At 39.3% G+C, this 13,523-nt stretch overlaps 1 protein-coding gene across 1 annotated transcript in view; it reads right to left on the minus strand.

The window, feature by feature from the left end:
* LOC124357507 (acid ceramidase-like) overlaps positions 1-13,523 on the minus strand; it is a 40,181-nt gene that overhangs the window by 13,790 nt on the left and 12,868 nt on the right. The window contains exon 6 of the mRNA XM_046809373.1: positions 11,888-12,032. Coding sequence (XP_046665329.1) covers positions 11,888-12,032 — 145 coding nt within the window. The remainder of the gene's footprint in view (positions 1-11,887; positions 12,033-13,523) is intronic.

A 13,523-nucleotide genomic window follows, 5' to 3' on the forward strand; every position in this document is an offset into this window, starting at 1 on the left:
CAAACAATGTATAAATATTTATTTGTGGAGTTGCCTGAAGATGAAACCTTTGGTTTTGAAAGGCCTCGCCCGAAAAAATAAACAATTTGGAAAAGTAGTGTTTTTTATTAATATTTAATAATATTAGTGGATTTAGTTTAGTACTTTTGTGTTAGTCATGAAGCAATCAACTAAAAAACAGTATTCAAGAGGTAAGTTGGTAAGAAAAACAAAGCTGCATTTGCAGCAGCCAAACATTGGCAAAATGTGAACAAATCACAAATGAAAAAATTGAAAAAAAGAAGGTGTTACCTATGAGACTGGCCTCTTTTAACTGCAAAAGATGTAAGTAAAATGTAAAATACCAAAGGCAAAGCAGTTTATGTAAATAGTCTTAACTTTTTCATTATAAATAAACATCTGAAGTTTTTTGCGATTTACCGTAAGTTTGATTTTCCTGTGTTTTCCATCACATTTTACAGCATAACTTTTTTTTTGAGCTAGAGAGCTAAAATTTTGTATATATGATCTTCAATATATTGTGCACGAACTGTAGTATAGAAATCAAAATATTTTTAGCCGTACTCCTAATATAATTTTTTTGCATTCATCGAAAATTATAAATTTATCAAAAAATTTTAATTATATGTCAGTTTATTTATTTTTTTTACAACAAATAAAAAACCATGCTACAGTTTGTATAGGTATTTATTATCTTTAAAAAAATGTTTAAATCATTGAAATAGGTACAATACAAAAGGAGTTATGCATTAAAACAAGAATATAGGTTTTTTTTATTTTTTTACCCCTTCCAACCGAAGGGGTGGGGCTGGGGGCTAATAACACATTTTCTTTTTAGTTTTGTACTAAGGTACACTTTTATCAATAAAAAGATTTTTTAGAAACAAATATTAAAAAAAGGGGGTACATTGCCCCCTTAAGTAAAGTTCTCATTTTTGAATTTTCTGTAAAATTAATACTTTTTGAGATCCCAATGGTGGCCTTGTTGAGTTGATTACTCTGTATGAATGATTGTATAAGCGTAAGATTGCATACTTAAAAGAGAAGGAGTACCTTCTGTCCCTTGAAAATCAATATATTTTTGTTACTGTCTAAGGCAGTTTTTTATTCAGTTGTTTAGTTTTGCTGGTGAAAGCAAACTCAGTTTTTCTGTACGTGCAGAGGAAATACAAAATAAAATACGAAACTATGATATGTAACAGGTCAAATTACGACATTTGAATATTCGCGTGGGAATTGGCAGACACTGTGACGTCAAGTGAATCAGTAGACTGTGACGTCAGTGAATCACATGTTGTTCGGAATTGATGTTTTTTTTAACTAATAACGAAAGAAATTTATTGAACTTTATACGGGAAAAGATTTGATTAATTAAAATGAAGCAACATAACCAAAATTCGTCTTTTACAAAAAACACTAAATAGAATTACGCTCAGAAAAGCCAATTGTGGTATGAATGACTTGTATATTGATGACGTCATAAAGCACATGTGCTAAAATTTTAAATAAAAATCTTTGATAAAATAAATAAAAAGAAAATAGAAAGACTTTAAATTGATTAATTATAGTAAAGTGATAAATTTCGCCAATTATAAGAAAAGAAATCAAATTATATTTATTCGTTGAAGACGCTGATTTGAACGAGGAGATGGGGATGAGTATTGTTTGAGTCGGTATCCAGTTTTTATACGGAGATTCGAGTCTTCGCTCACCAGACTTGAAGCAAGGGAGATTTGTGTTGATTTCTCCTGGGATAGTAGTGATTCTTGTTGTATAGTAGTATGTTATTGAAATTTAATTCAAGGATGGCGATATTGTTTTAGACTTTTTAAAATTATCAAAGCATTTTGCAAGGTGAGTGAAATTATAATATGTGTGAGAGTGTGGACAATTAATAAATTAATTCGTGGTCAACTTGGTTTGACTTCTTTGAATATTCTTTTATTTAAAAGTGTGATGGAGTGATTTTTAAAATTTTGTAAATCATTACTTAACTTATTTTGGAACCCTGACATACACACAGACTTGTCTCTGGTGAATATAACACCCAGAGAGACGTTTTCAAATTTAATAAGTTTTTGAGTTGTACCAAGGGTATATAGCTAGCTTTGGGCAAGATGGCGACCGATACCATGTTGAGCACATGGTACACAACGTGCCACTGGTGACAAAAGGCGTACAACTACATGGTGACGTCAACATCCTCTAAAGAAACGATCACTATTAAATTGACACAACCACGTCAGAGGGGATCCGCAGCAAATTGAGACAGACAAGGTAGGGGCTTTCAGCAAATTATCGCAACCAATAGGGTGTAGGTGGGGGTGACACACGCAAATTGGCGCACTGATTCATAAATTCTATAATGAGGAGGTTAAAGAAAAATAATGATGGAGTTAAAGAAAACTATGAGGAATTAAGGAAGGACTGAATGAAAAGATGGTATAAAAATAATGAGGGATTAAGGGATCTTAATTATAAAATTACTCAGAATAATGAGGAACTAAAAAACGGCTCTTCAAATTCAAAGAAAAATGAAACTGTTAAAACGAGAATGGAACAGATGAGAGGTGAGTTAAAATCTATAAAATAGTTAGAGATTACGGAGGTTATGAGAGTAGAGATAAATAAGACTTAACTTCTTTAAATAAAGAATTAAAGAACTTGGAGGGAGGGGGTCAGGACTTGAGAATAAGCGAACAAGCTGAGAAAAACAAAAGTGAGAGGAGTAAAACTTAAAAGTCAGGTTAGAGGAAAAGTTTACTACGGAGGAGATAAAGAAATTAAAACAATAAAGAGAAGAAGATATGAAGAGAAATTGAAAAAAGGTTTGTTACAATTGAGAATGATAGGAGAAGACAAGTAATAATAGGGGTAGAGATACAAATGATTATGGAAAGGAGAAAGAAAGTAAACGTATGAAAACAACGATCGAGGCTTCAGAGAGATCAATATGACAAATATACAAGGGGAAGAGGAAGTATGAGAGGTAATAGATGACTAGAGGGAAAACCAGGATGGAAAACAATTGGGTAGGACAGGCTAGAATGAAGGAAACGATTTTGAGAAAAAGGAACCTAATTTTGGAGGGATACACAAAATGATAGGAGATTTCTCAACTTAGAGGTTTGGGGAGAAAATAATGAAATTTTAAGAGGTGAATAAGAGAGAAAGGAGGAAAAAGAGAATTAACTTTTATGATAGGGAGGTCAGACAATTGAACAGTTGAACCAGAGAGCTAAAACATGCAAATAATTAGAAAAACAGTAATAGTAATGATAGGTACAAATGATTTATTAAGGGATAAAGATCGTATAAATATTTGGTATGATTATGACAAGATAGTAGAGGTTTTATGGAGAAAGCTGATAAAATAATCTTGGTACTATTCTCCCATACCAAAAGTTAAGTGAGAATGATCAGATATCACTTTAAATAAACTTGAAAGATTAAATGAACATATAAAAAGGAAAGAAAATAATGAAAAAGTTATACAGTTTTAGAAGTGGGCAGAGAATATATTATGATAAACTTGATGAGTACAGAACTGTAATGTGAGAATTATATGAAATGGAAATATTCTATAAAGGATAATGGTGTGAAGATTTTAATACATCTGAATAAAGTGTGGTCTAACAAATTCTAGCAAATGAGCTTAGAAATCTGATTAGGTCAGATAAGAAAAAATCGGACTAAAACTAGGGGTGAATACAGCTTTTATACCGGTATGAACATCATTTGATGAATTGCACCAATGAGGATAATTATAATACAAAATTCCCATATTAATCCAGTGCAGAAGCACTACCTGAGATACTTGGAAGGGAATAAATAAGGGAGTATCACATGATATAGATTCAGGAAGCCAGGTTGGACAATAACTGTAAGAAAATATTATAAACAAAAAAAAATAAAAACGGGAAAAAGGATTAAAAGAAAGAAGTGTACTGAAATTTTAGAGACTGCGGTAACAAATTTGAAGTATAATAGGAGTAACAGGTCATTAGAAGTAAAAAGATTGATAAAAGGTATGTTAGAGGGTGGAAATAGAGATAAAATATTTCAAATAAATTTTCTAGTAGTTAATAGCAGTGAACTTGGGAATAATTACTAGGATGTGACTTCTTAGAGAACACAAAGCAAAAATTGACTTTGAACTTGGGTAAGATAAAGTTGGAGGTAGATAAAGAAGTATTAAATGTTTGAATTTACTGAAATCAAACTGTGGAATCAGAGGATATAGTCAATGGTATAAAGTCTAATTAGGTGCTATTACATAATACATTGGTGAGTGAAGTGAGCTGAAAAATTCTTGCGAACAACATAGAATTGCTATGTAAAAAAACATACAGGAAAAATATGAAGGACAAAGTTTAATGATGAGAAGGATAAACAAGGTTTTAGAAAATATTTAGGAACATTGTGAGTAAAGGAAAATGAAGATTTAAATAAATTTAAAAAGTATACTGATGAAAAATAAAAGATATTTTTTTCAGATGAACCAGGTTTTATAAAGAATTATGAGGCCAAATTTAAATTTAACAAATGAAAAGCTATTTTGTTAGGAAAGATCCTAACCAATACCTTATTCAAAGATGGAAGGTGTTAAGACAAGGAAATAGAAACATATGTTGAAAGGAGAAATAATAGAGGAGTCCTGATAGTCCATATTTCTATCCCATTGGTAGTGTGTGTAGTTAATAAGGATCTGTCATTGAGAATTATGTCTAGATAGCTGGTATTTGAAATCACACATAATACCAGATAGGAGATCACCAATTAAATAGATGATGTATAAAAAAGTTTATTAGGGAGTCAAATATATGACATCATAAGATTTATCACAGGGATTTCTACAAACACAATTAAGTAAAGAGTCAGATAATTTCGTAGCGTATTGTCTTCGAAGGGAGGAATTTACACATTATAAAAGGAATACCTTATGGTAGTGATGGTTGAGGTCGGAGGGGGGTATTAATTGGGAGGGGGGGTGTTGGTAGGGGGGGGGGGGGGGGGGGGGGGGGGTTGGTGTGGTGTTGGGGGGGGAGGGGGGGTGTGGGGGTGGGGGACTGCTCAAAGATAGGGGGGGGGGTGTGAGGGGGGGGAGTAGGTGGGGTACGCTAGGGGGGATGGGGGGGGGGTAGGCGTTGGGGGTGGGGGGTGGTGGGGTGTGGAGGGGGGAGGTTGGTGGGGGGGGGGGGTTGGGGGGTGGGGGGGGGTGGTGGAGGAGGTGGGGGGGGGGGTGGGGGGTGGTTGGGGGGGTGGGGCTGGGGGGTGGAAGTGGGGGGGTGGGTGGGGGGGGGTGGGGCGTTGTGCGGGGTGTGGGGGGGTGGTGGAGGTAAAGGGGCGTGGGGGGCGGGGGTGGGTGGGGGGGAGTGGGGGGGAGGGTAGTGAGAGGCTGGGGGGTGGTGTGGGGGAGTTGGGCGGTGGGGGGGTGGTGTTTGGGTGGACGTGGGGGGGGGGGGGTGAGGGGGGTGGGGTAGAAGTGGGGGGGGTTGGTGGGGGGGGTTTGTGGTGAGGTTGTGGTGGGGTGGGGGGGGGGGAGAGGACGGGGGTGGGGTTGTGGGGGGGGGGGGGGGCGGGGGTTTGGGGGAAGGGGGGGGGAGGGGAGTCTGGGTGGGAAGGGGAGGGAATTGTTAGGGGGGGGGGGGGAAGGGGAGTGTGGCGGAGAGGGGTGGGGGGGGGTGGGAGGTGGGGGGGGGGTAGGGAGAGTGGGGGGTGGTGGTGGTGGGGTGGGGAGGGGTGTGGGGGTGAGAGGGGAGTACGGGGGGGGGGGGTGTGGGATGGGGGATGGGGGTGGGAGGGGGTGAGGGGGCGGGGAGGGGTGGGGGGGTTGGGTTGGGGGGGGAGAGGTGTAGGGTGGGGGGGGGGGGGGGGGGTTTGAGGTGTGGGGGGGGGAGGGGGGGGGGGTTGGTGGGGCGGGTAAGGAGTGTGTGGCGGAGGGTGGAGAGTGGTTGTGGGGGGGGGTTGGGTGGGGTGCGGGGGCGGAGGGGGTGGGGGGGGTCTGGGGGGGGGGGGGGGAGGGGGTGGCGGAGGGGGGTGGGGTGGGGGAGCTGGGGGGGGGTGTGGGGGGGGTGGGGGGGGTGGGGATGGTGTTGGTGGGGTGAGGGGGGGGGGGGGTGTTGGAGGTGGTGTGTTCGTGGGGCGGGTGGGGTGTGTGGTTGTTGGGTGGGGGGCGGAGGGGGGTGGGGGGGGGGGGGGCGGGGGGTGTGTAGAGATGGTGGGGAGGGGGGGGGGGTTTGGGGGGGGTGGGGTGGGGGAGTGTTGGGGTGGTAGAGGGGGGGGGGGGGGGTGGGGCGGGGGGGCGGGGGGGTGTGGGGGAGGGGGGCGGGGGTGGAGTGGGGGGGGGGGGGAGGTTGGGGATGTAGGGGGGGGGGGAGGGATGTTGGGGGGGGTGGGGGGTTTTCATAGTGGGGATGGGGTGGGAGGAGGGGGGGGGGCGAGGCGGAAGGGGGTTGGGGGGGGGGGGTCGTGGGGGGGGGTGGGGGGGGGGGGGGGGGGGGTCGGGGGGGGGTGGTGGGGGGGGGGTGGGGGGGGGGGGGAGGGTGGGGGAGTTGAGGTGGGGGTGGGGGGGGGTGGGGGGGGGGGGGGGGGGGGGGGGGGGGGGTGGTAGTGGGGGGGTGGGCGGGCGGAGGGGAGGGTGGGGGCGGGGGGAGGGGGAGGGGTGGCGGGGGTGGAGGGTGGAGGTGTTGGGTGGAATTAGGGTGGGTGACTGGTGGGGGGAGAGGGGTGGGGGGGGGTGGGGGGGGGGGAAGGGTGGGGGAGGTGTGTGGTGGGGGTGTGGGGGGGGGGGGGGGGGGGGGGGGGTGGTGTGGTGGGGGGGAGGGGGGCTGGGGGGGTGGGTGTTTGGCAGGGGGGGGTGGGGATGTGTGGGGTGGGGGGGGGGGGTTTGGTGTGTGTCGAGGGTGGCGGGGAAGGGGGGGGGTGGGGGCGGGGGGAGCGGTGGGAGGCGGAGGGGTTAGGGTTTAGGTGGGAGGTGGGGGGTGGGGGGTGAAGGGGGGGGGAGGGGTGGGGGGGGGGGGGGGGGGGGGGGGTGGGGTTGTGGAGGTTGGGGGGGGGTCGGGTGGGGCGGGGGGTTGGAGGTGGGGGGTTGGGGGGGGGGGGGGTTAGGGGGGGAGTGGGGGTGCGGGGGGGGTGGGGGGGGTGGGGTACGGGGGAGGGGTGGGGCGGGGTTGTGGGGGGGTTTCGAGGGGGTGGGGGGGGGCGGTGGGGGTGAGGGATGGGGGGTGTGGGGGGGGGGGGTTGGGGGGGTGGGTGGGAGGGGGGGGGGGGGGGGAGGGTGGTGTAGGGTGGGGGGGGGGGGTGGGAGGGTGGTGGGGGTGGGGGGGTGTGGGGGGGATGGGGCTGGGGGGGGGGGGGCGAGGGTAGGAGGGGGGGTTAGTGCAGGGTGGGGGGGAGGGGGGAGGTGTGGAGGGGGGGGGGGGAAGTGGGGAGGGTGGGGGGGGTAGGTGGGGGGGGGGTGGGGGGAGCTTGGGGCGTGTTGGGCTGGGGGTAAGGGGGTGGCTGGGGTGGGTGGGGGGTGGTGGGTGAGGGTGGGGGGTGGAGGGGGTGGGTGGGGGGGGGGGGGTTGTTGTGTTTGAGGTTATGTGGGGGTATGGGGGGGGGGTGGTGTGGGTGAGGGGGGGTGGGGAGGGGGTGGGGGGGGGGGGGGGAGAGGTGGGGGGTGGGAGGTGGGGTTCGGGCGGGGGGTAATTGGGGGGGGGGCGGTGTTGGTTTTTTTTTCGTGTTTTTTTTATTTGTTGGTTTTTGGTTTTTCTTTTTTAATTTTCAGTTATTTGTTTTTTTTGTCTTTCGATTTTTTTTTTTTTTTTTTTTTTTAAATATAGTTCTCATGCTTATTTTTTTTTTTTTATTTTCCTCTTTATTTTGTAAACAAGTATTAGGTCATGAATTGACAGAATTTGTAACTAATATGTGGGATGTAATATATTAATCACTTCAAAAAACACATATGAAGAACATTTAAAAACATGTAGAACAGGTCTAAGGTAGATTTAAAAGAAGGAGGAATAACAGTCAAATGCTAAAAAAATCACATTTTTTAAGAAAAGAGGATAAATTATTTAGGATTACATTATTTCAGCTGAAGGAATTAAAATGGATATGATTAAAATTAAAAATTGAACAGATAGTGAATTTTAACCGACCATACAAAACATAAAAGGAATACAAATGTTTAATGGATGATGTTGGTATTATTGCAAAGTTTCAAAGACATTATGGCTATTTAATAGGACAGTTAAATGCATTTTATTGAGTAATAAAATAGTATGGAAAGTGGACAGAAAAAGAGAAAAGGCATTTGGACACAAATTAAAACAGAATTTTTAAATGCAGTCATTTTTAAAACATCAGAATTTTAACAAACATTTTATTTAAATACAGATGCAAGTGACTTAACATTAGTGGAATATTATATCAGTTAGATGAAATCAAATGAGGAACAGGTTGACTTCATTTATAGCAAGGCTTTAACACAAGCGCAAAAATTGTACACGATCACAGAAAAGGAACTGTTAGCTGTAGCTATTAAATTGTAAAAAATTTAGATCATATTTTAATAGGACATCCCAGAGGGATAGTGAGAACAGATCATAAAGCATTGACATTCTTAAAAAGTTGTAATTTTAACAAATGGTAGATTGTTGAGGATTGGGCTTTAGGCATTTACAAGAGTTTAATCTTGAAATAGAATTTTGGTTAAAAGGGAAAGAGAACATTCCAAGCAGACTTACTGTCAGGATTTACAAAAAGGATAGTATGAATTCAGTAGAAAAATACAGATATCAAGGATTTGGTACAACAAAATTGATTTAGGTTTTAAAGATAAGATAGTGAGATTAAAGAATATTAAAGAATCTAGATAAAAAAACAAGAAACAGGAGAGTATTTGAGAGATATAAAAAATATCTTAAATGACAGCGAAGGAGTCCATTATGGAAAAATAAATAAAATATTTTATGGAGTATAGAGGATAATTTTTAAGGAGGAAGGATGAAAATAGTGATGTTATGGAAAGGTATGTATTACAGAAGGTATAAAAAGGATTTTTAGTTAATTTTTACACCATTTAAAATATCGGACAATTCAGGAGGTCATAAAATATTTAATATACTTAAAGAGTATTGTATTTTTAAGGATATGGAAAAGGAAGTGTAAAGGAACAGTAAAAAAAAGTGTTATTGTGCAAAGAGTAAACATGGGAATGTAAGACAAGAAGGTAGACAAATGAATATAATATCTGCAGAATGTGCTAGAATGCATTGTAAATAGATTAGTATAGGGTTTTTGTCTAAATTTTTAGAATAAGATGTGACAAGGATAATGTAATATTAGTCTATAGTGTTTGTAATATGTTTCCAGTAGGAGATGACATATAAGGATATATACAATATTGTTTATCAGTAAGATTATATTTAGATTTTTAAGGTTATTTGTGTATTATTATAACTAATGAGTGTATAATCTAAATAGAGTTAACCTTGTATTGAACATTTGTTATGTGATATGGACACATTAAACAATTATTATTCACAACGCTTTATAGAGGTTACATGTATTCAATTTAAAAATATTTAAAACTTTAGTACTGTTCTTATTTATATATATATATATATATATATATATATATATATATATATATATTTATATATATATAGATTCATTGATATTTTGTATTATTGTAATTTGTGTAATTGAGTTTATGATGTACATTGTATTTGTGTTAATCATTTTATATTAATTGTAATTTGTGAGTGATTTATATATTATTGTATTTGTATTTATTGTATTTGTGTAATTGATGTATATGTACATTGTAATTTGTGTAATCATCTTAATATTAATTGTAATTATGTGTAGTGAATTTTATATTTCATTGATATTTTGTATTAATTGTTATTTGTGTAAATTGATTTATTATGTACATTGTAATTTGTGTTTTCATTTAATATTAATTGTAATTTGTGTAGCTGATTTATATATTCATTGATATTTGTATTAATGGTAATTTGTGTAATTGATTTATATGTACACTGTAATTTGGTTGTAAAACATTAATACATTGTAATTTGTGTTATATGATTGTAAGATTTGCTTTGATATTTTACTTTCTTTTAACATGAAGACTTTTAACAAAATTATCAAGAAATTTAAATAATAGCTTAATTGAAATAAAAATTTAAAAGATTTAAATGGAGGAGAAATATAAATTGATAACAATTATATGATCAATTTATATTTGGGGGTTGTGTAAACAGGTCTCTAAATTACGACATTTGAATAATTCGCGCGGGAATTGGCAGACTGTTGACGTCCAATGAATTGACAGCATACTGTTGACGTCAGTGAATCACATGTTGTCGGAATGAAAGTTTATTTAACTAATAACGAGAAATTTTTTGTACTTTATACGGGAAAAGATTTGATAATTTAAAATAAGCAAACAACCAAAATTCGTCCTTCTTTTACAAAAACACCTCAATAGAAATTCGCAGGAAAAGCCAATTGTGGTTTGAATGACTTGTATATTGATGATGTCATAAAAGCACATGTGCTAAAAATTTAAATAAAAGCTTTGCAAAATAATAAAAAGAAAATAGAAAGACCTTAAATTGGATTAATTATAGTAATCGTGATAAATTTCGACAATTATAAGAAAAGAATCAAATTATATTATTCGTGAAGACGCTGATTTTATTTGAAACGAGAGAGGGGATGAGTATGGTTTTTGTCGGTAGTAAGTTTTATACGAGAGATTCGGTCTTCTTCACCAGGACTTGAAGCAAGGGGTTGTGTTGATTCTCCTGGGATGTAGTGATCTGTTGTATAGTGTATTGAAAATTTAATCAATGATGGGATATTGTTTAGACTTTTAAGACTTAATCAAAGGATTGCAAGGTGAGGTGAAATTATAATATGGTGTTGAGAGTGTGGTACATTTAATAAATTAATCCGTGGTCACTTGTTTGACTTTTCTGTTGAATTTCCCTTTTGTATAAAAGATGTGATGGAGTGATATTAAATTTTGTATCATTACTTAATCATATTTTGGAACCATGACATACCCACAGGACTTGTCTCTGGTGATAACACCAAGAAGTACGTTCAATTTAATAGTTTTAGTAGTACCAAGGGAAATATAAGCTAGCATTGGGAAAGAGGGCGACCGATACTATGATGAGCACATGGTAACAACAACGTGGCCACTGGTGACAAAAGGCGTACAACTACATGGTGAGTCAACAACTCTAAAGAAACGATCACAATAAATTGACACAACCACGTCGAGGGGTCCGCAGCAAATTGACGGCAGTCAAGGTAAAGGGCTTTCAGCAAATTATCGCAACCAAACGTGGGGGTATGACACACAGCAAATTGGCGCTATAACCTGGGACTACTCATCAAAATTGGCACAGAAAGTAGGGCTCTCATCAGATAATTATAGTAAAATTCCATAAATTTTAGTACTATATATAGTACAGAGTCCACTGCAAATAAACAAAACATGTGGTAAAAATAAAATTCAGAAAATACAAATAATTCAAAGTGACTGGAATAGGATGTATTATTCATACAAAATTAATGAACCTACATATTTATGAAGTACCGTAACTAGCACTATGTAAACATATACAGTTTAAACTATAGGAATATTGTTCACCACATCAGTAATGGAGCATTAATTTTAATGAGAAAATTAAATACTGTTTTTATAAACTATGGATTTAGTAAAATGTGTCAAATGGTATTTCTGTGATCTCTATACCATGGACTTCTTTGTAAATAGATTGAATTTATACAGTGTATATATTATTTACAAACATACTTTCCTCTATACTTTATTGTTACCTATTTCTAATGAATTTATTTGCTTTATTTGTCTAACCTTCTTCACACCAGTCAACACTCCTGTGAATCCAGCATAAGACACTGCTGAGTAGAGTGGTTTCCCATCCTTGAAGAAATCAACTTTCACAATCAATGGACGCAGAATCTCTGTTAAAAACCATGTATGGTTTTTAGCATCCCACCTGAATTAAAGTAACACAAGCAATACAATGAGAAGTAATTGGAATTCTAAATAAACACTAAACCATGAATCTCTAAAAAAAATGTATATGGTGGATAGGAAATAATTTTAAATATTATTGCTTATACAATACGAGCAATTTACCATTGGCTTTGCAAGTAGTTTATTGCTGAACAACTGAGACATCATAATACATCCTTTAATATCTTTTTTATACCAAACACTCCTGTGATAAACGATTGTCACTAAAAGTTATTCCAATCTCCTGATCCATTTTAAAATGATTGGATAAGTAAGTGCCAATGAAATAAATCGAATTTCTTAGTGATATTTCATGATATTTTATGGAATGGCTCCAATCATTTTAGTAACACATAAATATTTTAGGCTAATGTGCCGAAAGAGAAAGTTTGTAGATTTTTTTTTAGTGAAAACATTTATAATGTAAAAGCAGTTACACGTGGCTTCACACACAATTTTATAGGCTTTGCATGTGTATGAGCACTTCTGAGGTGCGATTAAATTATATTTCTGATGTCAATGTTGAGTTTGCCTTGTTGGAATAATCAAGAAAATCTGTAAAAAGGTCTATATTTATGGCCATTGTAATTTATTATTTATAACAAAAATGAAGAAACTTTAAAAACAATGTTTATTTTTACTAGCTCTATTTGTAACATCAACATAATAATCAATCAATCAAATTTCTGGTCAACAATCAATAACAGCTGTTTATAACACAAAAGCTGTTTACAATGCAACAGTTAATTGTAATACAGCTAAGAGTTCAAAAAGAATACATATCAACTCCGGTCTCAGTATTTTTTGTTTCATAGTTGATTTTGCCTTGTTTCCTGGTCAAGAAAGTATACTCTTTGTTTAAAGTTTGTTATTGACAATGGAAGGTTTGAAAGGATAACAGGATTTCTGACATTTGCCATCATTATAGGTTATAAAGGGTATATTACAACATTTCGAGGATTGGGATCTATCCTCTTTGTCAGGTGGGGGAGATATTAATACATACAAAAACGTGTTATACCTATAACGATGGCAAATGTCCAAAATTCTTTTATCCCTTTAAGAAAATATATATGTACATACACAAGTCTGAGAAGTATACTTCTATCAAAAACATAGTTTATACTAATTATACAATTAAGATGATTTTATATCAATCTTTAAATTTATAGTGAAAGTTAGATAGTAATTTTATCTTCTATATGTAGTACTGACCAGAAACTGTATACTTAATATTTGCTAAAGTGTATAGTTAAAAGTATATTTTTACTAAAACTTTTAATTTTCTTATCTAGATATTTTCTTACTCTGTCCTCAACAGCAGTTGCAGAAAAGTTTTGATATAAGAAGTGTTATGTCCTCCTCCGTAGACTAATGGTTATAGTCTCGGCTCTCTAACTGAGAGATCACGGGTTCAAATCCCGGGGAGGGCCAATCATGTATAGACACGAAACAAGAACAAGATAAACCA

The sequence above is a fragment of the Homalodisca vitripennis genome, chromosome 3 (assembly GCF_021130785.1).
Source record: "Homalodisca vitripennis isolate AUS2020 chromosome 3, UT_GWSS_2.1, whole genome shotgun sequence".
NCBI lineage: Eukaryota > Metazoa > Arthropoda > Insecta > Hemiptera > Cicadellidae > Homalodisca > Homalodisca vitripennis.